The 25,814-nt window shown below is 45.9% G+C and overlaps 1 protein-coding gene across 20 annotated transcripts in view; it reads left to right on the forward strand.

Annotated features, from left to right (window-relative positions):
- The window catches only part of LOC122555472 (pleckstrin homology-like domain family B member 2), a 242,555-nt gene extending 218,458 nt beyond the window's left edge, over nt 1-24,097 (forward strand). For 17 of the 20 annotated variants that reach the window (XM_087993097.1, XM_087993101.1, XM_087993109.1 and 14 more), the window contains 3 exons: nt 14,005-14,019; nt 18,726-18,761; nt 23,894-24,096. In XM_087993097.1, coding sequence (XP_087849223.1) covers nt 14,005-14,019; nt 18,726-18,761; nt 23,894-24,081 — 239 coding nt within the window. In that variant the 3' untranslated portion in view covers nt 24,082-24,096. Of the gene's footprint in view, nt 1-14,004; nt 14,020-18,725; nt 18,762-23,893 lie in introns of all 20 variants that reach the window. The other 3 variants (XM_087993100.1, XM_087993112.1, XM_087993113.1) reach the window with 2 other exon arrangements.
- The last annotated feature ends 1,717 nt before the right edge of the window (nt 24,098-25,814 follow it).

The following is a 25,814-nucleotide window of genomic DNA, read 5'->3' on the forward strand; positions in this document are numbered from 1 at the left end:
GCGTGTGATATTGCTGGTCATTGTGCAGTGTGTGATATTGCTGGTCATTGTGCAGTGTGTGATATTGCTGGTCATTGTGCAGTGTGTGATATTACTGGTCATTGTGCAGCGTGTGATATTGCTGGTTATTGTGCAGCGTGTGATATTACTCGACATTGTGCAGCGTGTGATATTGCTGGTCATTGTGCAGCGTGTGATATTGCTGGTCATTGTGCAGTGTGTGATATTACTGGTCATTGTGCAGCATGTGATATTGCTGATTGTTGTGCAGTGTGTGATATTACTGGTCATTGTGCAGCGTGTGATATTGTTGGTCATTGTGCAGTGTGTGATATTGCTGGTCATTGTGCAGTGTGTGATATGACTGGTTATTGTGCAGCGTGTGATATTGCTGGTCATTGTGCAGCATGTGATATTGCTGGTTATTGTGCAGCGTGTGATATTGCTGATTGTTGTGCAGCGTGTGATATTACTGATCATTGTGCAGCGTGTGATATTACTGCTCATTGTGCAGCGTGTGATATTGCTGGTTATTGTGCAGCGTGTGATATTACTGGTCATTGTGCAGTGTGTGATATTGCTGGTCATTGTGCAGCGTGTGATATTGCTGGTCATTGTGCAGCGTGTGATATTGCTGGTCATTGTGCAGTGTGTGATATTACTGGTCATTGTGCAGCATGTGATATTGCTGATTGTTGTGCAGCGTGTGATATTACTGGTCATTGTGCAGCGTGTGATATTGCTGGTCATTGTGCAGCGTGTGATATTGCTGGTCATTGTGCAGCGTGTGATATTGCTGATTGTTGTGCAGCGTGTGACATTAATGGTCATTGTGCAGCGTGTGATATTGCTGGTTATTGTGCAGCGTGTGATGTTACTAGTTGTTGTGCAGTGTGTGATATTGCTGGTCATTGTGCAGCGTGTGATATTGCTGGTTATTGTGCAGCGTGTGATATTGCTGATTGTTGTGCAGCGTGTGACATTAATGGTCATTGTGCAGTGTGTGATATTACTGGTCATTGTGCAGCGTGTGATATTACTGGTGATTTTGCAGCGTGTGATATTGCTGGTTATTGTGCAGCGTGTGATATTACTGGTCATTGTGCAGCGTGTGATATTACTGGTCATTGTGCAGCGTGTGATATTACTGGTTATTGTGCAGCGTGTGATATTGCTGGTTATTGTGCAGCTTGTGATATTACTGGTCATTGTGCAGCTTGTGATATTACTGGTCATTGTGCAGTGTGTGATATTGCTGTTTATTGCGCAGCTTGTGATATTACTGGTCATTGCGCAGTGTGTGATATTACTGATCATTGTGCAGCGTGTGATATTACTGATCATTGTGCAGCGTGTGATATTACTGGTCATTGTGCAGCGTGTGATATTACTGGTTATTGTGCAGCGTGTGATATTGCTGTTTATTGTGCAGCTTGTGATATTACTGGTCATTGTGCAGCGTGTGATATTACTGGTCATTGTGCAGCGTGTGATATTGCTGTTTATTGCGCAGCTTGTGATATTACTGGTCATTGTGCAGCGTGTGATATTGCTTGTTATTGTGCAGCGTGTGATATTACTGGTCATTGTGCAGCGTGTGATATTGCTGGTCATTGTGCAGCGTGTGATATTGCAGGTTATTGTGCAATGTGTGATATTACTGGTCATTGTGCAGCGTTTGATATTGCTGGTTATTGTGCAGCGTGTGATATTACTCGTCATTGTGCAGCGTGTGATATTGCTGGTCATTGTGCAGTGTGTGATATTGCTGGTCATTGTGCAGTGTGTGATATTGCTGGTCATTGTGCAGTGTGTGATATTACTGGTCATTGTGCAGCGTGTGATATTGCTGGTTATTGTGCAGCGTGTGATATTACTCGACATTGTGCAGCGTGTGATATTGCTGGTCATTGTGCAGCGTGTGATATTGCTGGTCATTGTGCAGTGTGTGATATTACTGGTCATTGTGCAGCGTGTGATATTGCTGATTGTTGTGCAGCGTGTGATATTACTGGTCATTGTGCAGCGTGTGATATTGTTGGTCATTGTGCAGTGTGTGATATTGCTGGTCATTGTGCAGTGTGTGATATGACTGGTTATTGTGCAGCGTGTGATATTGCTGGTCATTGTGCAGCATGTGATATTGCTGGTTATTGTGCAGCGTGTGATATTGCTGATTGTTGTGCAGCGTGTGATATTACTGGTCATTGTGCAGCGTGTGATATTACTGCACATTGTGCAGCGTGTGATATTACTGGTCATTGTGCAGTGTGTGATATTGCTGGTCATTGTGCAGCGTGTGATATTACTGGTCATTGTGCAGCGTGTGATATTACTGGTCATTGTGCAGCGTGTGATATTACTGTCATTGTGCAGCATGTCATATTACTGGTTATTGTGCAGCGTGTGATATTGCTGGTTATTGTGCAGCGTGTGATATTGCTGATTGTTGTGCAGCGTGTGACATTAATGGTCATTGTGCAGCGTGTGATATTACTCGTCATTGTGCAGCGTGTGATATTACTGGTGATTTTGCAGCGTGTGATATTGCTGGTTATTGTGCAGCGTGTGATATTACTGGTCATTGTGCAGCGTGTGATATTACTGGTCATTGTGCAGCGTGTGATATTGCTGTTGATTGTGCAGCTTGTGATATTACTGGTCATTGTGCAGCTTGTGATATTACTGGTCATTGTGCAGCGTGTGATATTGCTGGTTATTGTGTAGCGTGTGATGTTGCTGATCATTGTACAGCGTATAATATTGCTGGTCATTGTGCAGTGTGTGATATTGCTGGTTCTTGTGCAGCGTGTGATATTGCTGGTCATTGTGCAGTGTGTGATATTGCTGGCTATTGTGCAGTGTGTGATATTGCTGGTTATTGTGCAGCGTGTGATATTGCTGGACATTGTGCAGTGTGTGATATTGCTGGTCATTGTGCAGTGTGTGATATTGCTGGTCATTGTGCAGCATGTGATATTGCTGGCCCTTGTGCAGTGTGTGATATCACTGGTTATTATGCAGCGTGTGGTATTATAGTTCAATGTGCTGTGTGTGATATTGCTGGTTATTGTGCAGCGTGTGTTATTGCTGGTTATTGTGCAATGTGTGATATTACTGGTCATTGTGCAGCGTATGATATTGCAGGTTATTGTGCAATGTGTGATATTACTGGTCATTGTGCAGCGTGTGATATTGCTGGTCATTGTGCAGCGTGTGATATTACTGGTTATTGTGCAGCGTGTGATATTGCTGGTTATTGTGCAATGTGCGATATTACTGGTTATTGTGCAGCGTCTGATATTGCAGGTTATTGTGCAGTGTGTGATATTACTGGTCATTGTGCAATGTGTGATATTACTGGTCATTGTGCAGTGTGTGATATTACTGGTCATTGTGCAATGTGTGATATTACTGGTCATTGTGCAGTGTGTGATGTTACTGGTTATTGTGCAGCATGTGATATTGCAGGTTATTGTGCAGCATGTGATATTGCTGGTTATTGTGCAGCATGTGATATTGCTGGTTATTGTGCAGCGTGTGATATTGCTGGTTATTGTGCAGCGTGTGATATTGCTGGTTATTGTGCAGCGTGTGATATTGCAGGTTATTGTGCAATGTGTGATATTACTGGTCATTTTGCATGGGCCCCAGCTATGCCTGCCTCTTCATAGGATATGTGGAACAGTCCATCTTCCGCAGCTACACTGGCACCACCCCCCACCTTTTCCTCCGCTACATCGATGACAGTATCGGCGCCGCCTCGTGCTCCCACGAGGAGGTTGAACAGTTCATCCACTTCACCAACACCTTCCACCCCGACCTCAAATTCACCTGGACAGTCTCAGATTCTTCCCTCCCCTTCCTCGACCTTTCTATTTCTATCTCAGGCGACCGAATCAACACGGACATCTACTACAAACCGACCGACTCCCACAGCTACCTGGACTACACCTCCTCCCATCCTGCCCCCTGTAAAAACGCCATCCCATTCTCCCAATTCCTTCGTCTCCGCCGCATCTGCTCCCAGGAGGACCAGTTCCGAAAACGTACAACCCAGATGGCCTCCTTCTTCAAGGACCGCAATTTCCCCCCCCGACGTGGTCGACGATGCCCTCCACCGCATCTCTTCCACTTCCCGCTCCTCCGCCCTTGAGCCCCGCCCCTCCAACCGCCACCAGGACAGAACCCCACTGGTCCTCACCTACCACCCCACCAATCTCCATGTACAGCGCATCATCCGCCGTCATTTCCGCCACCTCCAAACGGACCCCATCACCAGGGATATATTTCCCTCCCCTCCCCTATCAGCATTCCGTAAAGACCACTCCCTCCGTGACTCCCTCGTCAGATCCACACCCCCCACCAACCCAACCTCCACTCCCGGTACCTTCCCCTGCTACCGCAGGAGGTGCAAGACTTGCCCCCACACCTCCCCCCTCACCTCCCTCCAAGGCCCCAAAGGTCACTTCCATATCCGCCACAGATTCACCTGCACCTCCACACACATCATCTATTGCATCCTCTGCACCCGATGTGGCCTCCTCTATATTGGGGAGACAGGCCGCCTACTTGCGGAGCGCTTCAGAGAACACCTCTGGGACACCCGGACCAACCAACCCAACCACCCTGTCGCTCAACATTTCAACTCCCCCTCCCACTCCACCAAGGATATGCACAATTCGATTCTTTCGGCATTCATGCAGGAATTGGAGTTGTTCGTATGTGGCGCTTAGGCGTTTGGCGCAGGATTCCCATTTCCTGGCTTGTCCGGTTCCTGCATGGATGCCGAAAGAATCGAATCCTTCATCCAAGTGCCAGATACAGACCACCAGTCAACAACCCACAAGCCAGAGACACAGCCACACAGAACGGACTCAGGCATTCATCCACAAACTCCATTATCAAACACATCGACCTGGACCCAATATACCGGCCACTACAGCGGACAGCTGAAACTGACAACCGGAAGCGGCAGGGACAGGCCACTATAAATGCCGGAGGAAACATCACGGTAGTGCTTCACAGGAGGCTCCCAAGCACTGAGGAGGCCACCTAGACAGGGGACGAAACGTTTGCAACAAAAACTTCCAGCTCGGCGAACAGAACCACAGCATTGCTGGTTATTGTGCAGCGTGTGATATTGCTGGTCATTGTGCAGTGTGATGTTACTGGTCATTGTGCAGTGTGCGATGTTACTGGTCATTGTGCAGTGTGTGATATTGCTGGTCATTGTGCAGTGTGTGATATTGCTGGTCATTGTGCAGTGTGTGATATTGCTGGTCATTGTGCAGTGTGTGATGTTACTGGTCATTGTGCAGTGTGTGATATTGCTGGTCATTGTGCAGCGTGTGATATTGCTGGTCATTGTGCAGTGTGTGATGTTACTGGTCATTGTGCAGTGTGTGATATTGCTGGTCATTGTGCAGTGTGTGATATTGCTGGTCATTGTGCAGTGTGTGATATTGCTGGTCATTGTGCAGTGTGTGATATTACTGGTCATTGTGCAGTGTGTGATATTGCTGGTCATTGTGCAGTGTGTGATATTGCTGGTCATTGTGCACTGTGTGATATTGCTGGTCATTGTGCAGTGTGTGATATTACTGGTCATTGTGCAGTGTGTGATATTGCTGATCATTGTGCAGTGTGTGATATTGCTGATCATTGTGCAGTGTGTGATATTGCAGGTTATTGTGCAGTGTGTGATATTGCTGGTCATTGTGCGGCGTGTGATATTGCTGATCATTGTGCGGCGTGTGATATTACTGGTCATTGTGCAGTGTGTGATATTGCTGATCATTGTGCAGTGTGTGATATTGCTGATCATTGTGCAGTGTGTGATATTGCTGGTCATTGTGCAGTGTGTGATGTTGCTGATCATTGTGCAGCGTGTGATATTACTGGTCATTGTGCAGCGTGTGATATTACTGGTCATTGTGCAGTGTGATACTACTGGTCATTGTGCAGTGTGTGATATTGCTGGTTATTGTGCAGCATGTGATATTGCAGGTTATTGTGCAATGTGTGATATTGCTGGTCATTGTGCAGCGTGTGATATTGCTGGTCATTGTGCAGCGTGTGATATCGCTGGTTATTGTGCGGCGTGTGATATTGCTGGTCATTGTGCAGCGTGTGATATTGCTGGTCATTGTGCAGTGTGTGATATTACTGGTCATTATGCAGTGTGTGATATTGCTGGTCATTGTGCAGTGTGTGATATTGCTGGTCATTGTGCATCGTGTGATATTACTGGTCATTATGCAGTGTGTGATATTGCTGGTCATTTTGCGGTATGTGATATTGGTCACTGTGCAGTGTGTGATATTGATTATTGCGCACTGTGTGATATTTCTGGTTATTGAGTGGCTTGTGATATTGCTCATTGTGCAGCATAAGATATTACTGGTTATTGGTCGCTGTGCAGCGTGTGATATTACTGGTTATTGTGCAGCATTTTATATTGATCATTGTGCGTTGTGTGATATCGGTCACTGTACAGTGTGTGATATTACTGGTCAATGTGCAGTGTGTGATATTGCTGGTCATTGTGCGGTATATGATATTGGTCACTGTGCAGTATGTGATATTGGTCACTGTGCAGCGTGTGATATTGCTGGTCATTGTGCGGTGTGTGATATTGGTCATTGTGCGGCGCGTGATATTGCTGTTCATTGTGCGGCGCGTGATATTGCTGTTCATTGTGCAGTATGTGATATTGCTGGTCATTGTGCGGTATATGATATTGGTCACTGTGCAGTATCTGATATTGGTCACTGTGCAGCGTGTGATATTGCTGGTCATTGTGCAGTGTGTGATATTGGTCACTGTGCAGCGTGTGATATTACTTGTTATTGTGCAGCGTGTGATATTGCTGTTCATTGAGCAGTGTGTGCTAATCCCGGTTATTGTGCAGCGTGTGATATTACTGGTTATTGTGCAGCGTGTGATATTGCTGGTTATTTTGCGGTATTTGATATTGGTCACTGTGCAGCGTGTGATATTGCTGGTCATTGTGCGGTATTTGATATTGGTCATTGTGCAGCGTGTGATATTGCTGGTCATTGTGCAGCGTGTGATATTACTGGTTATTGTGCAGCATGTGATATTGCTGGTCATTTTGCAGCGTGTGACATTACTGGTTATGGTGCAGCGTGTGATATTGCTGGTCATTGTGCAGCGTGTGATATTACTGGTCATTGTGCGGTATGTGATATTGGACTTTGTGCACTGTGTAATATTGCTGGTCATTGTGCGGTATGTGATATTGGACTTTGTGCAGTGTGTGATATTGCTTGTTATTGTGCGGTATGTGATATTGGTCACTGTGCAGTGTGTGATATTGATTATTGCGTACTGTGTGATATTTCTGGTTATTGAGTGGCTTGTGATATTACTGGTTATCGTGCAGCATTTTATATTGATCATGTGCGTTGTGTGATATCGGTCACTGTGCAATGTGTGATATTACTGGTTATTGTGCAGCGTGTGATATTGGTCACTGTGCAGTGTGTGATATTACTGGTTATTGTGCAGCGTGTGATATTGGTCACTGTGCAGTGTGTGAAATTACTGGTCATTGGGCAGTGTGTGATATTGCTGGTCATTGTGCAGCGTGTGATATTGGTCACTGCAGCGTGTGATATTGCTTGGTATTGTGCGGTATGTGATATTGGTCACTGTGCAGTGTGTGATATTGATTATTGCGCACTGTGTGATATTTCTGGTTATTGTGTGGCTTGTGATATTGCTCATTGTGCAGCATGTGATATTACTGGTTATTGGTCGCTGTGCGACGTATGATATTACTGCTCACTGTGCAGCTTGTTCTATTTCTGGTCATTGTGCAATGTGTGATATTGCTGGTCAATTTGCGGTATGTGATATTGGTCTTTGTGCAGTGTGTGATTTTGCTGGTCATTGTGCGGTATTTGATATTGGTCACTGTGCAGCGTGTGATATTGCTGGTCATTGTCCGAATGTGATATTGGTCACTGTGCAGCGTGTGATATTGCTGGTCATTGTGTGGTATTTGATATTGGTCATTGTGCAGCGTGTGATATTGCTGGTCATTGTGCAGCGTGTGATATTACTGGTTATTGTGCAGCATGTGATATTGCTGGTCATTTTGCAGCGTGTGACATTACTGGTTATGGTGCAGCGTGTGATGTTACTGGTCATTGTGCAGCGTGTGATATTACTGGTCATTGTGCAGCGTGTGATAATAGTGGTTATTGTGCAGCGTGTGATAATAGTGGTTATTGTGCAGCGTGTGATATTAGTGCTTATTGTGCAGCGTGTGATATTGCTGGTGATTGTGCAGCGTGTGATATTACTGGTTATTGTGCAGCATGTGATATTGCTGGTCATTGTGCAGCGTGTGATATTACTGGTTATTGTGCAGCATGTGATATTGCTGGTCATTGTGCAGCATGTGATGTTACTGGTTATTGTGCAGCATGTGATATTGCTGGTCATTGTGCAGCGTGTGATATTACTGGTTATTATGCAGCATGTGATATTGCTGGTCTTTGTGCAGCGTGTGATATTACTGGTTATTGTGCAGCGTGTGATATTGCTGGTCATTGTGCAGCGTGTGATATTACTGGTCATTGTGCAGCGTGTGATATTACTGGTTATTGTGCAGTGTGTGATATTGCTGGTCATTTTGCAGCGTGTGACATTACTGGTTATGGTGCAGTGTGTGATGTTACTGGTCATTGTGCAGTGTGTGATAATGGTGGTTATTGTGCAGCGTGTGATATTGCTGGTCATTGTGCAGCGTGTGATATTGCTTGTTATTGTGCGGTATGTGATATTGGTCACTGTGCAGTGTGTGATATTGATTATTGCGCACTGTGTGATATTTCTGGTTATTGTGTGGCGTGTGATATTACTGGTTATTGTGCAGCATTTTATATTGATAATATGCGTTTTGTGATATCGGTCACTGTGCAATGTGTGATATTACTGGTTATTGTGCAGCGTGTGATATTGGTCACTGTGCAGTGTGTGATATTGGTCACTGTGCAGAGTGTGATATTGGTCACTGTGCAGCATGTGATATTGGTCACTGTGCAGAGTGTGATATTGGTCACTGTGCAGAGTGTGATATTGGTCACTGTGCAGCGTGTGATATTGGTCACTGTGCAGCGTGTGATATTGGTCACTGTGCAGCGTGTGATATTGGTCACTGTGCAGCGTGTGATATTGGTCACTGTGCAGTGTGTGATATTAGTCACTGTGCAGTGTGTGATATTGGTCACTGTGTAGTGTGTGATATTACTGGTCAATGTGCAGTGTGTGATATTGCTGGTCATTGTGCAGTATGTGATATTGGTCACTGTGCAGCGTGTGATATTGCTGGTCATTGTGCAGCGTGTGATATTGCTGGTCATTGTGCAGTGTGTGACAATCCCGGTTATTGTGCAGCGTGTGATATTACTGGTTATTGTGCAGCGTGTGATATTACTGGTCATTGTGCAGCGTGTGATATTGGGCTTTGTGCAGTGTGTGATATTGCTGGTCCTTGTCCGGTATTTGATATTGGTCACTGTGCAGCGTGTGATATTGATTATTGCAGACTGTGTGATGTTGCTGGTCATTGTGCGGCGTGTGATATTACTGGTTATTGTGCACTGTGTGATATTGCTGGTCATTGTGCACTGTGTGATATTGCTGGTCATTGTGCAGCGTGTGATATTGCTGGTCATTGTGCGGCGTGTGATATTGCTGGTCATTGTGCAGTGTGTGATATTACTGGTCAATGTCCAGCATGCGATATTGCTGGTCATTGTGCAGCATGTGATATTACTGGTCATTGTGCAGTGTGTGATATTACTGGTCGTTGTGCAGCGTGTGATATTACTGGTCATTGTGCAGCGTGTGATATTACTGGTCATTGTGCAGCGTGTGATATTACTGGTCATTGTGCAGTGTGTGATATTGCTGGTCATTGTGCAGTGTGTGATATTACTGGTCATTGTGCAGCGTGTGATATTACTGGTCAATGTGCAGCATGCGATATTGCTGGTCATTGTGCAGCGTGTGATATTGGTCACTGCAGCATGTGATATTGCTTGGTATTGTGCGGTATGTGATATTGGTCATTGTGCAGTGTGTGATATTGATTATTGCGCACTGTGTGATATTTCTGGTTATTGTGTGGCTTGTGATATTGCTCATTGTGCAGCATATGATATTACTGATTATTGGTCACTGTGCAGCGTGTGATATTTCTGGTCATTGTGCGGCGTGTGATATTACTGGTTATTGTGCAGCATTTTATATTGATCATTGTGCGTTGTGTGATATCGGTCACTGTGCAATGTGTGTGATTACTGGTCATTGTGCCGTTTGTGATATTGGTCACTGTGCAGTTTGTGATATTGGTCACTGTGCAGAGTGTGATATTGCTCACTGTGCGGTGTGTGATATTGCTCACTGTGTAGTTTGTGATGTTACTGGTCATTGTGCAGTATGTGATATTACTGGTCACTGTGCTGTTCGTAATATTACTGGTCACTGCAGTGTGTAATGTTATTGGTCACAGTGCAGAGTATGTTATTACTGGTCACTGTGCAGTATGTGATATTGGTCACTGCGATGAGAGATATTACTGGTTATTGTATGGCATGTGATAGTCATGGTGCAGTGTGTGATACAATGATTATTGTGCAGTGTGTGGTGTTATTGGTCACTGTGCAGTGTGTGATATTATTGATCACAGCACGGTGTGCGATATTACTGGTCACTGTGTGTGGTGTAATATTACTGGTTATTATGCAGCGTGTGATATTGGTCACTGTGTGTTGTGTAATATTGGTCACTGTGCAGTGAGTGATATTACTGGTCACTGTTCAGTATGCAATATTACTGCTCACTGAATGGTATGCGATATTGGTGGCTGTGTGGTGTGTGATAAGTCACTATGCGGTATGTGATATTTATCTCTTTATGGCATATGACATTACTGATCTCTCTGATATTGCACAACATTGTGCGGTGTGATATTTCGGGTCTGTTTGTGATATTACTGTGTCTATGCAGTGTCGTGTTACCCATCTCTGTGTCGTGTGTGATTATTTCTTGTTCAGATTTTAACTAATTGTAACGATCTCATATCTTGCAACCTCTCTATTTAACTCTAACAAAATACTGGTGCATCAAAACAATTGGTGATCCAAAACCTGTCTGTGAGAAACAAAAGCCATTTTCTCTCTGTTCAATATGTTTCAAATCTATACCATAAGTTGGAATCTCAATCTCTGGTTTTAATAAAGCTGCGTGGTTTGATGGGGTGGTTTTTTAAAATTCATACTTTTTTTTTAAAGTCATAAAACTCTCGCTCCCAGACATCTGAGATAGAACTAGGAAGTGTTCGAGGCAGTCAGTAAGTTGGTTTCCAGCTGTTAAGTGCTCGTCTGTTAGATTTTTGAGTGTTTGTTCTCTGACAGACCCCATTACACAGGTAAGTTGCCACCACGATAGACCATATGGCTCCTTCAGATCATGATAGCTTTTCCGTCCACTCAACCTTCCTGCAGTATTTTCTCCTCCAAAACTACCATTATAATCCTCTATTTCCTTCTTCCTTGTACTCATCTGGATGCCTGCCACTCTGTTTATGCACTCCTTGTGGGAATGATTCCACATTCTCACCACTCTTGAATTCCTGTATGGATTTCTTGGTGAGTATCTCATATTGATGTCATCCAGTTATTACCTTCACCGCACGGTGGCTCAGTGGTTAGCACTGCTGCCTCACAGCGGCAGGGACCTGGGTACAATTCCCACCTCGGGCGACTGTCTGTGTGGAGTTTGCACATTCTCCCCGTGTCTGCGTGGGTTTCCTCTGGGTGCTCCGGTTTCCTCCCACAGTCCAAAGATGTGCTGGTTGGGTAAATTGGTTACGCTAAATTTCTCATAGTGTTCAGGGATGTTTAGGTTAGGTGCGTTAGTCAGAGATAAATGTAGAGTAATGGGGGATGGGTTTGTGTGGGATACTCTTCGGAGGGTCAGTGTGGACCTCCTCCCTTCTACCTGTGCTAGACCTTCCACGCCAGATGGATTTACTGACCCTCTTCACGATGCTGTCCACCTTGACGCCGTGGAGACTCCCAAAACGTGAAACGCCTCAACTCCCAAGAAGCCCTGCCTGGAATGTCAAATGTTGCAAGTATTTCCTTTTGACTTAGCCGGGGTATGAGGTTAGATGCAGGGTCTTGGTGCATATTTTGTCAAGTGCTGACAGAGGCTCATGATGGCTGCCCATCCCAGAAGCAGATTTGCTGTGGAGGTCTGTTCAGGGAGTGGGCAGAGGGTGTGTTTGTTATCAGTGGACACACCAGTGACCACAACTCTCCAGAGCCTGCTGGACCTCTGCCAGGAAAGGTTAAGTCAAGCCCAGCAAGAAATTGGGATTTACTCCTTCTGACTGCCCTGGTGTGCCCACGCCACATTGTGTGAGATATAAATTGTTGGAAGATTTCAAGCCAGGCGGAAACCGAAACAAGTCGAGAGCGTGGTGCTGGAAAAGCACAGCAGGTCAGGCAGCATCTGAGGAGCAGGAGAGTCTTTGTTTTGGGCCAGAGCCCTTCATCAGGAAACCGAAACAAGTCTTTTCTTATAATAGGCCATTAGGCCCACTTGGCCTCAGCACACTACCCTGAGTAGGGCCTCTCAGTCCTTCCACCATTCAATTTGCTCCGAGCAAATCTGATTCTAATCGACATTCCTTCCATGAGACTCTTTCATCCCCTTGCTAGCAAGAATCCACTAACCCCGCCTTAATAATGTTTGAAGATTAATGTTTGGGGTGGCACGATGGCTCAGTGGTTAGCACTGTTGCCTCACAGCGCCAGAGACCCGGGTTCAATTCCCGCCTCAGGCAACTGTCTGTGTGGAGTTTACACATTCTCCCCGTGTCTGCGTGGGTTTCCTCCAGGTGCTCCGGTTTCCCCCCACAGTCCAAAGATGTGCCGGTTGGGTGAATTGGCCATGCTAAATTGCCTGTAGTGTTAGGTGCATTAGGCAGAGTGGGTTGCTCTTCGGAGGGTCGGTGTGGACTTGTTGGGCCGAAGGGCCTGTTTCCAATCTGTAGGGAATCTAATCCAATCTACTTATACTTACACTGCAACTTGAGCAAGGGAATTCTAAATTCACTCAACTCTGTGTGTGATTATACGCCTCTGGAGCAAGCTGGAATCTGAACCCAGGCCCCCCCGGTTCAGAGGTGAGAACACTGCCACTACACCACAGAGCCTTTCTTAATTCTGAGAAACAAACTGCTTTTGCATATCCAAACTTATTTGTATCTGCTTGAAGGCAATTAAAACCTACCACCTCTCTCTTATCCTTAACAACAACATTAACAAACTTTACCACTGTGATTGAAAAGATATTAACATGCGTTTTCCATGTTAACGTAGCTGTTCCACAAAGTTTGCCCACTCTAGCAGGCTGCAGTCCTGGAGATTACATCATCACTTTCACCTCCAATTAAACTGACCCTCGATCCAATGTATTTTTAACTTAAAAGGAAAGATTTTTAAAGGAAATGTTTAAAAAAGTGTTTTCGCAGTGTCCCAATGATATTTACCCCAGAGTTGTCTTCAGCAGTGTTCAGGAAATTGATCTGGGATGTTTGGAAAGTTTGGGACAATTCTGGAGAGTTTTGTGACTCAGACAGGAAGAAATAAGCCTTTTTTTTCTGTGAAATAAAAAATCATTCAGATATGTGTTTTGTCAGTATAATCTGGTTGGAGGAAGTGCTGTTTGATTCAGGATGTCGAGCAATACTTGCACTGAATGCTACAGATGACAGTACAGCATAACATTGTTCATTTCTTGTTGTCTGGTTAATCTCTGTGTAAAAGTACCTTGGTCTAACTGAGGCATGTTGTTAGTGTACCAATTGGTAGGTTGTGTTTGTTAAACTCACTGCTTAGCTGACTGTGCCTACTGTGTGCTCACTGACTAACTACCTCATCTTTCTCTTGCCTGCAGGGAAAACAAGAAAAGGTATGAATCTTGATTTGCCTCTTGGATTTCTTTGCATTTGCCACTGCTGGGTTTATGAGCTGCCACACCCTTACTCTTGCACAACTTACTTTTTAAAGTTTAATCTTTCATGGGATGTGAGCTTCGCTGGTGAGACTAGTCTCATCCCTAATTGTCCACTGACCTGAATGTGTCAGTCGGCCATTTCAGAGGCTAGTTAAGAGTCAACCTCATTGCTATGGGTCTGGAGTCACTTGTAGGCTAGAACAGGTAAGAATAACAGATTTCCTTCCTTGAGGGACATTGGTGAGCCAGATAGAGTTTTGGAACAATTAATGGTGGTTGTCATGGTAGCACTCATAGAGTCAGAGAGATGTACAGCATGGAAACAGACCCTTCGGTCCAACCCGTCCATGCCGACCAGATATCCCAACCTAATCTAGTCCCACCTTCCAGCACCTGGCCCATATCCCTCCAAACCCTTCCTATTCATATACCCATCCAAATGCCTCTTAAATGTTGCAATTGTACCAGCCTCCACCACTTCCTCTGGCAGCTCATTCCATACACGCACCACCCTCTGCGTGAAAAAGTTGCCCCTTAGGTCTCTTTTATATCTTTCCCCCCTCACCCTAAACCTATGCCCTCTAGTTCTGGACTCCCTGACCCCAGGGAAAAGCCTTTGCCTATTTATCCTATCCATGCCCCTCATAATTTTGTAAACCTCTATAAGGTCACCCCTCAGCCTCCGACGCTCCAGGGAAAACAGCCCCAGCCTGTTCAGCCTTTCCCTGTAGCTCAAATCCTCCAACCCTGGCAACATCCATGTAAATCTTTTCTGAACCCTTTCAAGTTTCACAACATCTTTCCAATAGGAAGGAGACCAGAATTGCACACAATATTCCAACAGTGGCCTAACTAATGTCCTGTACAGCTGCAACATGACCTCCCAACTCCTCTACTCAATACTCTGTGACACTTCACTGGTCACAGGCCTCCAGTCTGAAAAACAACCCTCCAACACCACCCTCTCACTGAGAGTAGTTTTCAGTTCCACGTTTATTATTCAGCTGAGTTTAAGTTGTGCCCAGCTACCATGGTGGATTTGAATCCATATTCCCAGATCTGGATCAAACTTAAAGGATTCACTCTCTGTTTTGGGCAAAACGAAAATCTTTTGTAGTTGTGTGCAATCCGTTAGCCATCCCTTGGCCTAATGATGCCGTTTGTGGCATCAGAATTTCTCTTCTTAAGACAGACCTGCTCCTCCTGTTGTCTGTCTCTGATCCCTGAAGGACATTCTTGAACTGGAAACAGGAATGCCTCACTAGCAACAGTTTGTGATACGCTGGTGGTGCTGGCACAGTTTCATACACCATGGGAGAGGGAACATTTACTTTTTCTCCCCCTCCAGCTCTTGCTAAAATATTATTTCCAACCGCATTATTTACAAAGAGACATAAGACATTGGTGGCATAGTGGACTGAAGAAGGTTATCTCAGAGTACAACAGGACTTTAATCGGATGGGCCAGTGGGCAGAGGAGTGGCTGATGAAGTTTAACTTAGATTATTGTGAGGTTGTGCGTTTTGATAAGACAAACCAGACGGAACTTATACGGTTAATGATGGGGCTTTGGTGAGGGTTGCTGAACAAAGAGACTGAGGGGTTCAGGTGCCTAGTTCCTTAAAGGTGGAGTCGCAGGTAGAGAGGTGTGGGCGGCACAGTGGTTAGCACTGCTGCCTCACAGCGCCAGAGACCCGGGTTCAATTCCCGACTCAGGCGACTGTGTGAAGTTTGCACATTCTCCCCGTGTCTGCGTGGGTTTCCTCCGGGTGCTCCAGTTTCCTCCCAAAGATGTGCAGGGTCAGGTGAATTGGCCATGCTAAATTGCCCGTAGTGTTAGGTAAGGGGTAAATGTAGGGGTATGGGTGGGTTACGCTTCAGCGGGTCGGTGTGGACTTGTTGGGCCGAAGGGCCTGTTTCCACACTGTAATGTAATGTAATCTAATCTAATCTAATCTGACCTAAAGCATTTGCTTACTGGCCTTTATTGGTCAGAGCATTGAGTATAGGAGTTGGGATGTCATGTTGCGGCTGTACAGGACATTGGTGAGGCTACTTTTAGAATACTTGCTATTCTGGTCTCCCTGCTATAGGAAAGATGTTCTGAAACTTGAAATAATTCAGAAAAGATTTACAAGGATGTTGCTGGGACTGCAGGGTATGAGCTATAGGGAGAGGCTGAACAGGTTGGGACTTCTTTCCCTAGCACATCTGAGGTTGAGGGGTGACCTTACAGAGGTTTATAAAATTATGAGGGGCATGGGAAGGGTGAACATAGCAAGGTATTTTCTCCGGGGTGGGTGAGACTAAAGCTAGAGGTTTAAGGTGAGGGGAAAGATTAATAAGGAACATGAAACACAACCTTTTCACGGGAGGGTGATGTGTGTATGGAATGAGCTGCCAGAGGAAGTGGTGGAGGCTCAATTACAACGTTTAAAAGGCACCTGGATGGGTATATGAATAGGAAGGGTTAAGAGGGATATGGGCCAAGTGCTGGCAAATGGGATCAGTCCAGTTTAGGATATCTGACCAGCACAGATGAGATGGACTGAAGGGTCTGTTTCAATGCTGCACAACTCAATGACTCTGTTATGCCTGATGATTGGTTCATTGTACTTCAACCAGAGTGGTCACTTGATAGTACAGCACTTGACTAATGATGGAAAGAGATGTATGTTACTAAGGCTCTTTATCTTGAACTCATCAGGATACACAAGAATGCGAAATTTGAGATGATCTAAATTGTTTGGGTGACATGTTGACTCTGGCTGAGACATTGCTGTGAGTATGTTCAAGCCTTGCTCCTTCTCTGAATTACCCAGGAAATGGGGAGCCTGAAGTTCCCCACTCATTTGCTCTTGGCAACTCCTCGCCCAATCAGACTTAACTTGCCAACCAATCAGAAGTCTCTTTTTCCAATGGTTTAAATTTTTGAGTTAATTTGAAATTTGATATTCGTGTGATTGTCCTTATGAACGCAATGTGAAAAACTTTAATGACGTGAACCTTTTTTTCAGTAAGATCCAAGTCACAAAATTATTTTTGGCAACAGCAAACTGCAGGAAGATGGAAATGCACTTAGAATATTGAATGAGTCTGCTTCTCTGCCCCTGCATCAGTCCCCGAAACCCATACGTTGAAAATTCAATTAACTTCCTGATTTTGGCCAATTTTGAAATTGTTTGGAAAAACAAAATGGAATGAAATATGAGTCTCGCTAAAGAAAGATATATTTTGTCAAAGATTTTCACCTTGCACTCATCAGGACAATTTACAAGAATACCACTTTGCAGAGAAATCATGCAGTATGACAGGAGAGTGCTGATTTGGGACTCTGGTAAAGAGATTACTGTGGAGAATGCACCAATCAATGATGACCAATAGTTCATTGACATGCTATATTTAAATTTTAAATCCAAGAGGTTGACTCTGATTGCTCAAGGCATTGCTCTGAGGAATGAACTAGTAAATGCCAGTCACCTATTTTGTTGAGATGAAACAGGCAGAATGTGTATAGATGTTCTTGTTCTTTGGAAGCAGAGGGGCCCTGTATACTAATATATGTAGCTTCCAACACATGCAAGTGCGTCACACAGTCGTAAACTTTGACGTCAGTATAGTTTTCCAAACCCTCAGGGTTATGCAGTGAATGTTGTCTACTTCCAGGATCACATCTGATGTTATATGCTGTATTGTAAGTTTTGCAAGCATGGGATGGTTTGGTACAATTTGGATGTTTGTTGCGAATAGCTGAAGGGGTTTGCTGTTTGATACAATCCACGAGTCTTTGAGTCCTAAGGCCTACATATGTAGCATCACACCAGAAACTGGTATTCCGCATTTATTTGATAGGCAAAAGTCATCTTGATTTGAGGGCAGCGTCCTATTAACGGCAAGTGCCACACATGGTGCTACTACACAATAGCAGCTTAACTTAACTTAAATTCATATGACTCTATTGATCAAACTTTTAAAATATCTTACCCTTTGCACACAGATATAACATATACCTAAATAGAGGACTACCATTCACTGTTTAATTTCTCAGGGCAAAGCTCTGACTAATCACAGTTAACCTGCCTGATTTGAAATGTAAACAAAGCCTGGTGGTTAACTGTCAGTCATCGTTAACTGGTGCATTCCTTATGGCAATGCCTCTACCATTCAACGCTCTCCTCTCATACAGTATAAATGTCAGTCTTTCCTTTATCTTGCTATTCTTGCAAATTGTCCCAATGAATGTGAGATGAAAAGCTTTGTCAAAATATATCTTTTTCAGCAATGTTCAAATTCTGTCCTATCAAGTGGCTGTCTGGAATAAAATCCAAAATAACGTTCACTTTAAATGTGAATATGAATGAGATAAATAGAAATGAGCACCTTCAGTTACATCTTAGTCTGAAAGAAAATTCAGACGCAGGCCATGTCAGTAAGTTGCTTTTGGATGTGAACATGCATTCACAGTTTGTGGGTTTGTATGGGAAAATGCTGGCTGAGTAAATGTTCCTTTTGTTTTACCTACAATGTACAGTTAGCAGCAGGAAGTTACAGGAAACGTGTTATTCAGATATTATCGGAAACACAGTTTTTAAAATGGTTTCCACCAGTGACATGGAGAAAGTTTGTTATTTTAATTGTATTTTCTTCTGCAAATCTCTCTAGGACCAGCCTCCCATTCCAAGGGGACTCGTAGAAAAGGTAAGTCTCTTGAACCTTAGAGAGTGAAATAAACTTTTGACTTCTCCACTTGATTGAATAAGTCAGTGGGTTGTGTGCCACGTGGTGCCCTATATTGGTTATGTTCTAGAACAAGATGCTGCATTATGGATGGGATCTGTTATGGAATGTGCACTACAGATGGAGTTTTGTAATGGGATGCTGTATTAGGGACAGGGTCCTTGAATGCATTAATGGGTTTGTTTTGTTACAATCAGGTTCCATAATGAGGTGCTGTAAAAGGACGCTGGATTACAAGCTAGTTCTATGATGAGATGCTGTATTGTGGGTTGGTTTTGTAATGGGTTGTTCTGTCATAGAGTCATTGAGATGTACAGCATGGAAACAGACCCTTCGGGCCAACCCGTCCATGCCGACCAGATATCCCAACCCAATCTAGTCCCACCTGCCAGCACCCAGGCCATATCCCTCCAAACCCTTCCTATTCATATACCCATCCAAATGCCTCTTAAATGTTACAATTGTACCAGCCTCCACCACTTCCTCTGGCAGCTCATTCCATACACGCACCACCCTCTGTGTGAAAACGCTGCCCTGTAGGTCTCTTTTATATTAGATTAGATTAGATTTCTTAGTGTGGAAACAGGCCCTTCGGCCCAAAAAGTCCACACCGCCCCGCCGAAGCGCAACCCACCCATACCCCTACATTTACCCCTTACCTAACACTACGGGCAATTTAGCATGGCCAATTCACCTAACCTGCACATCTTTAGACTGTGGGAGGAAACCGGAGCACCCGGAGGAAACCCACACAGACACGGGGAGAATGTGCAAACTCCACACAGTCAGTCGCCAGAGGCGGGAATTGAACCCGGGTCTCTAGCGCTGTGCCACCGTGCCACCCAATCTTTCCCCTCTCACCTTAAACCTTTGCCCTCTAGTTCTGGACTCCCCAACTTCAGGGAAAAGACTTTGTCTATTTATCCTATCCATGCCCCTCATGATTTTGTAAACCTCTATAAGGTCACCCCTCAGCCTCTGACGCTCCAGGGAAAACAGCCCCAGCCTGTTCAGCCTCTCCCTATAGCTCAAATCCTCCAACCCTGACAACACCCTTGTAAATCTTTTCTGAACCCTTTCAAGTTTCACAACATCTTTCTGATAGGAAGGAGACCAGAATTGCACACAATATTCCAACAGTGCCCTAACCACTGTCCTGTACAACCGCAACATGACCTCCCAATTCCTGTACTCAATACTCTGACTAATAAAGGAAAGCATACCAAACTCCTTCTTCACTATCCTATCTACCTGCAACTCCACTTCCAAGGAGCTATGAACCTGCACTCCAAGGTCTCTTTGTTCAGTAACACTCCCTAGGACCTTACCATTAAGTGTATAAGTCCTGCTAAGACCTGTGCTTTATTTTCACATCCTGCAGGTAAACCAGTCTTAGTTAACTTAGTGGAGCATTGGGTCTGTTGAGCACTATAATTTGAGAGTAGGGCGAAAAGACTTTATGCCACTCAACCACCTTAAGAAACTACCATTAAGTAGGGAATTCAGTAATGCCAATGTGAAAACTGGCTTTGGTTTTGATGTTCACTCTGTATTTAATACCTGCATGAGTCTTGCAAAGTGGTCCAGGATCTCCTCCAGTTGAAATCCAACGTTTACACTGTCGGGGAGTTTACAGGTGGAAATGGATGCCACCCTAGCCCGGGCTGCAGGGATGCCTTTTTCCAGTATCACAACATGTGTGTCCTGAAGGTTTATCAAGTGTGTGTTATGCCAGAAAAAGCTTGGAAAAAAGCTGTTTTGTTTTTGTGGCGTACTGCAATTGGCCAGACCTTTGATGGTCTCTTTCCCCTGAGTCTGCCATGGCTATCGCCCTTATTGGCATGCTGACTTGGTTGGAGTGTTTTCTGGGCTCCAGGCAGCCCCAGTGTATTTACACTGGGCTAGATGGATGTCAGCTGGGAAATATTGACAGGAATATTGGAATTCTGTGCAGCCTGGCTATTTGCAGCTTTCATCTGTTTACAGCAGTTCTTAATAGTGCTCATCTCCAGGGACAGTGGCATGCCAAACAGGAGAGTCAGGAACAGAGGTCTTTCATTGGCCGACAGATGCCCCAGACACATCCTTACTCTTTTCCCAGCTTGCAATAGGCCCCGTAGACTTCATGGATAAGACACTGGTCTTGAGCCAGATATTATGGGTTTGGGTCCCCTCTGGAAGGTAGCAATTTTTGTTTTGATTTGGGTGGAGATGGGCAGGAAAGTGGAGCTGAGACCATAGCCATGTTCTTAGTGAGACCATAGCCATGTTCTTAGTGAGACCATAGCCATGTTCTTAGTGAGACCATAGCCATGTTCTTAGTGAGACCATAGCCATGTTCTTAGTGAGCAGACTTGAAGGGCTAGGTTACATTTCTTGCTCCTGAGTCCTATGTTCTTGTCTCTGCTGTGGTCAGGATATCTTTGTTGGGCTGTTTGACCTGAAGAGGTGGTATTGTCATTCTGACACTGTTGTGTATGCTCATTGAAGACCTCCCACTGGCTGGTCATATATACCATGGGGGTAACCATGGAAACAGGACAGATGGGCCTGTTACAGTGGTTTGTGTGTTTCTGTGCCAGGGTACCCTCTCACATTGCACAGCATTGGTCAGATCACCACCATGAACCCAGCAGCCAATTCCCTTTGCAGATCTTCGCAATTTTTTTCTTCATTCCTCAGTGGGATGTGACCATTACTGGCTGGGACAGCATTGATTGCACATCCCTAATTGCCTTTGAATTGAGTGGTTTGCTGGGGCCATTTCTAAGGGCAGTTGAGAGTAAACCAAATTGCTGTAGGACTGGAGTCACATGTAGACCAGAATCATAGAATCTGTACAGGGTGGAAATAGGTCCTTTGGGCCAGCAAGTCCATACCAACCCTTTGAAGAGTAACCCACCCAGACCCATTCCCCTATTACTCTACATTTATCCCTGACTAAGGCATCTAAGCTGCACACCGCTGAAGACTAAGGGCAATTTAGCAGGGCCAATTCACCTGTGCTGTGGATTGTGGGAGGAACCCGGAGCACCTGAGGAAATCCACACAAACATGGGTACAATGTGCACATTCCACGCAGAGAGTCGCCCAAGGCTGGAATCGAACCTGGGTCCTTGGTTCTATGAGGCAGCAGTGCTAACCACTGAGCCATTTTGCCACCCTAGACATGACTGGGTAGGAAGAGCAGATTTCCTTCTGTAAAGAGCATTTGTTTTTGCAATTGATGATAGTTATCACAGTCAGCATCACAAAGACTGGCTTTCAATTCCAGATCTGGGCGGCACGGTGGCGCAGTGGTTAGCACTGCTGCCTCACAGCGCCAGAGACCTGGGTTCAATTCCCGCCTCAGGCGACTGACTGTGTGGAGTTTGCACGTTCTCCCCGTGTCTGCGTGGGTTTCCTCCGGGTGCTCCGGTTTCCTCCCAAAGACGTGCAGGTCAGGTGAATTGGCCATGCTAAATTGCCCGTAGTGTTAGGTAAGGGGTAAATGTAGGGGTATGGGTGGGTTACGCTTCGGCGGGGCGGTGTGGACTTGTTGGGCCGAAGGGCCTGTTTCCACATTGTAATGTAATCTAAATCTAATCTTTGTATTGAATTTAACTTTCTCTAGCTGCCATGGTTGGATTTGATCCCATGTCCCCAGGGCAGGCTTACTCGTCCAGTGACATTGCTGCTAGCCCGCTCTGTGGACTGGCTTTTAACAGCCTCTTGTTATGGACAGTGTGATTGGACACTGCTGCTTGATTGGCGAGCTCTGATTGGTCCTTGTGTATTTGGCGCCCCCAGCTGTTAAGAAAAAAGGACAACCGAAGATGTCGATCATTGGCCAGGATTTTACAGAGGGCCAGGAGGTTCCCCTGCCAGGCTCCGAGGTGAAGTCCTAGGTTTGCAGAGTAGATGGCAGGACTTGGAATCGGGTTTTATCAGGGCGGCCAATTAAGAGACCGCCTACAGGTCCACCATGACAGAGTTGCTGATATAATCAGAGTGTCAGCACCCTCAGCTGAACCACAGCTAGTGGTGCCTTTGGAGACAAGGCCAGTTTCCCGTCAGATGTGATAGGCTCCGGTAGGTTCCAGGCAGCCCTTGGTGGCAGATGAGCACTCCCACCACTGGCATTCGAATACCTGGGAGTGGCCATTGCCACCTGGAGTCCATCCCATGTGCTAATGTGAAAGGAGCCATTGGAGGACAGTCCAAATTCTGGCCTCGACCAACAGCTGAGCGGAAGTGCTGCCATCGGGGATGGAGATCCAGGCCTGTTCCAGCTCAGCAATTCAGGGACAGGAAACCTGTCCACACTTGAGATGGACTGATCTGTCGGAGTGTGTTATTGAGGGGTGACCACTATCTCAGAGACTCTGCCTATGCGGGACTGGAGGGTCATTTAGCCTGTCACTAGGGGTGACCCATGTTTGCTCAACTGACAGCTCACAATCGCTTTGTCACAGGCCACTCAAGGCCACATGACTGGTCAGCTGGCGAGAACACCTTTGCAGGGCATGGAGTTGTCTACAAAGTTGTGGTGATCACGTCCATTCTCAATTTGTTGATGGAGACTGGAACCGTGCGGTTGACCTGTCATCTGGAGGAGATGGGTTTCCCATCATGGAATATTCCAATTGCAGGGCATGTCCACGGTTCCTCTCAGGATAGAATGACCGAGCACTTGGTCAAATATGGGCAGAGAGAGCATGAGTGAAATGGTGAAGTGTACATTATGCCCAATGGATTTCAAAAAAATGTTTTCAGGAGATAATTGATTAAATGTCAATGATGTCATTTATTCGTTCTTCCTGAAGGCATATGGTAATGTTCCACATGAAAGTTTTAACAAAATACAAGTGAGTTGAAAGCAGATTATTGACTTGGATGTGGGATTGTTGGGATGACAGAGGACAGGATCGTGGGTTGTGATTTGACAGTGTGTCCTGCCACACACCATCTCCACAATTGCTGATTTGTTCGAATTTCTGCTCACTGAAGGAATTCTAACCTCCTCAAACCTACCTTTTTGTCTTTGTTTTTGTCTCTGTCATTTGTAATTTGGAATGGCCCGAATTAAATAACTGTGTCCTCACTTTCTTCAGGACCTCGACAGCACCGTGCCAGTGATGAGCAGAGGCTTGGTGCTCAGGATGAGACCAGCCCTGGAGCCGATCGTTCCCCCTATAACAATGGATATAAGGACAGGACCTTCGACACCCTGAGTTTGGACAGCTCTGACAGTGTGGACACTAATGTCTCAGCATGCTCTCCAGACAATATTTCAAGGTAAAACTTTTCTCCACTGTCCTATGTTCCATCTGCCTCTGAAACAATAAGCCTGGTTAGCAACCTTAGACAGAGAAGAGGAGAATGCTGGGACATTTTAAGAAAACCTACCTACTTTTTGCACCACATCCAGAATTGCTCCCACCTCAGCTCACTTGGAATTCTCACTCTCGTGTTTTTGGAGTTTGGGATTGACTATTCCAAGCCATTCTCTGGTTTGGCCTCCTCACTCCTCTCCCTCATAAACACAAACAGAACTTGCTGGAGAACCTCAGCAGGTCTAGCAGCGTCTGTGGAGAGAAAGCAGCATTGACATTACAAGTCCAATGGTCCTTCTTCAGAACTGGGAGCTGGAAAGCTGATGGAGAGTTAATATCCGCGTTGGTGACCATGATAAGTGTTGTAAAAGCCATGTGGTTCACTGATGTTAGGGATGAAAACAGCTATCCTGGGGGGGGGGTGCACAAAACACAGAAAGCTATTCTTATGAGTAGCTGGCACACAGGTGCACCAGGTAACCAGGGAAGCTAATGGAATGTTAACCCTTATTTCAAGAGTAGGGAATGTTTACTTCAGGTATAAGATCCTTTATCCGAAATGCTCGGGACCAGCTGTTTTTCAGAAATTGGAATTTTTCGGTTTTCAGAATGTGACAGTTTAATGGTGAAATTTTTAAAAATCTTGTTGGAGAAACAGACTTCTAACTAAGAACGTGCTTGACCACACCTCCCTCCCCACACCTCCCTCCCCACACCTCACTCCCCACACCTCCCTCCCCACACCTCCCTCCCCACACCTCACTCCCCACACCTCCCTCCCCACACCTCACTCCCCACACCTCACTCCCCACACCTCACTCCCCACACCTCACTCCCCACACGTGACACGCATCGAGTGGGTGTCGACTTGGGTTAACTGTTCACTCGCCAAACAATCTTGTTAATTAGAAAAAAACTTCACAAAACAAACCTCTGTATTCAGAGTGTTTTTGGTTTTTGGATGTTCAGATAAAGGACCTCAATGATGAGGATGCTGGTGGAACCATGTCTGGCCTCTTGGTTCCCATCTGACCTAAGGAAAGAAATCATGTCATTGGAGGCAGTTCAAAGAAGGTTCACTGGGGATGATCCTCCCCCCCAACCACCCCATCCCACCGCACCCCACCCCACCCCACTGCACCCCATCCCACTGCAACCCATCCCACTGCACCCCATCCCACCGCACCCCACCCCACCGCACCCCATCCCACCGCACCTCATCCCACCGCACCTCATCCCACCGCACCTCATCCCACCGCACCCCATCCCACCGCACCTCATCCCACCGCACCCCACCGCACCCCATCCCACCGCACCCCATCCCACCTCATCCCACCCACCGCACCTCATCCCACCGCACCTCATCCCACCGCACCCCACCGCACCCCATCCCACCGCACCCCATCCCACCTCATCCCACCCACCGCACCTCATCCCACCGCACTGCACCCCATCCCACCGTACCCATCCCATCCCACCCACCCACCCCACCCCACTGCACCCTATCCATCCCACCCACCCCATCCCACCGCACCCCATCCCACCGCACCACATCCCACCCACCCCATCCTACCGCACCCCATCCCACCCACCCCATCCCACCGCACCCATCCCATCCCACCGCACCCATCCCATCCCATCGCACCCATCCCATCCCACCGCACCCACCCCATCCACCCACCCCATCCCACCGCACCCC

The sequence above is a fragment of the Chiloscyllium plagiosum genome, unplaced genomic scaffold (assembly GCF_037043375.1).
Source record: "Chiloscyllium plagiosum isolate Xiang-an unplaced genomic scaffold, Cpla_swu_hap1 HiC_scaffold_12, whole genome shotgun sequence".
NCBI lineage: Eukaryota > Metazoa > Chordata > Chondrichthyes > Orectolobiformes > Hemiscylliidae > Chiloscyllium > Chiloscyllium plagiosum.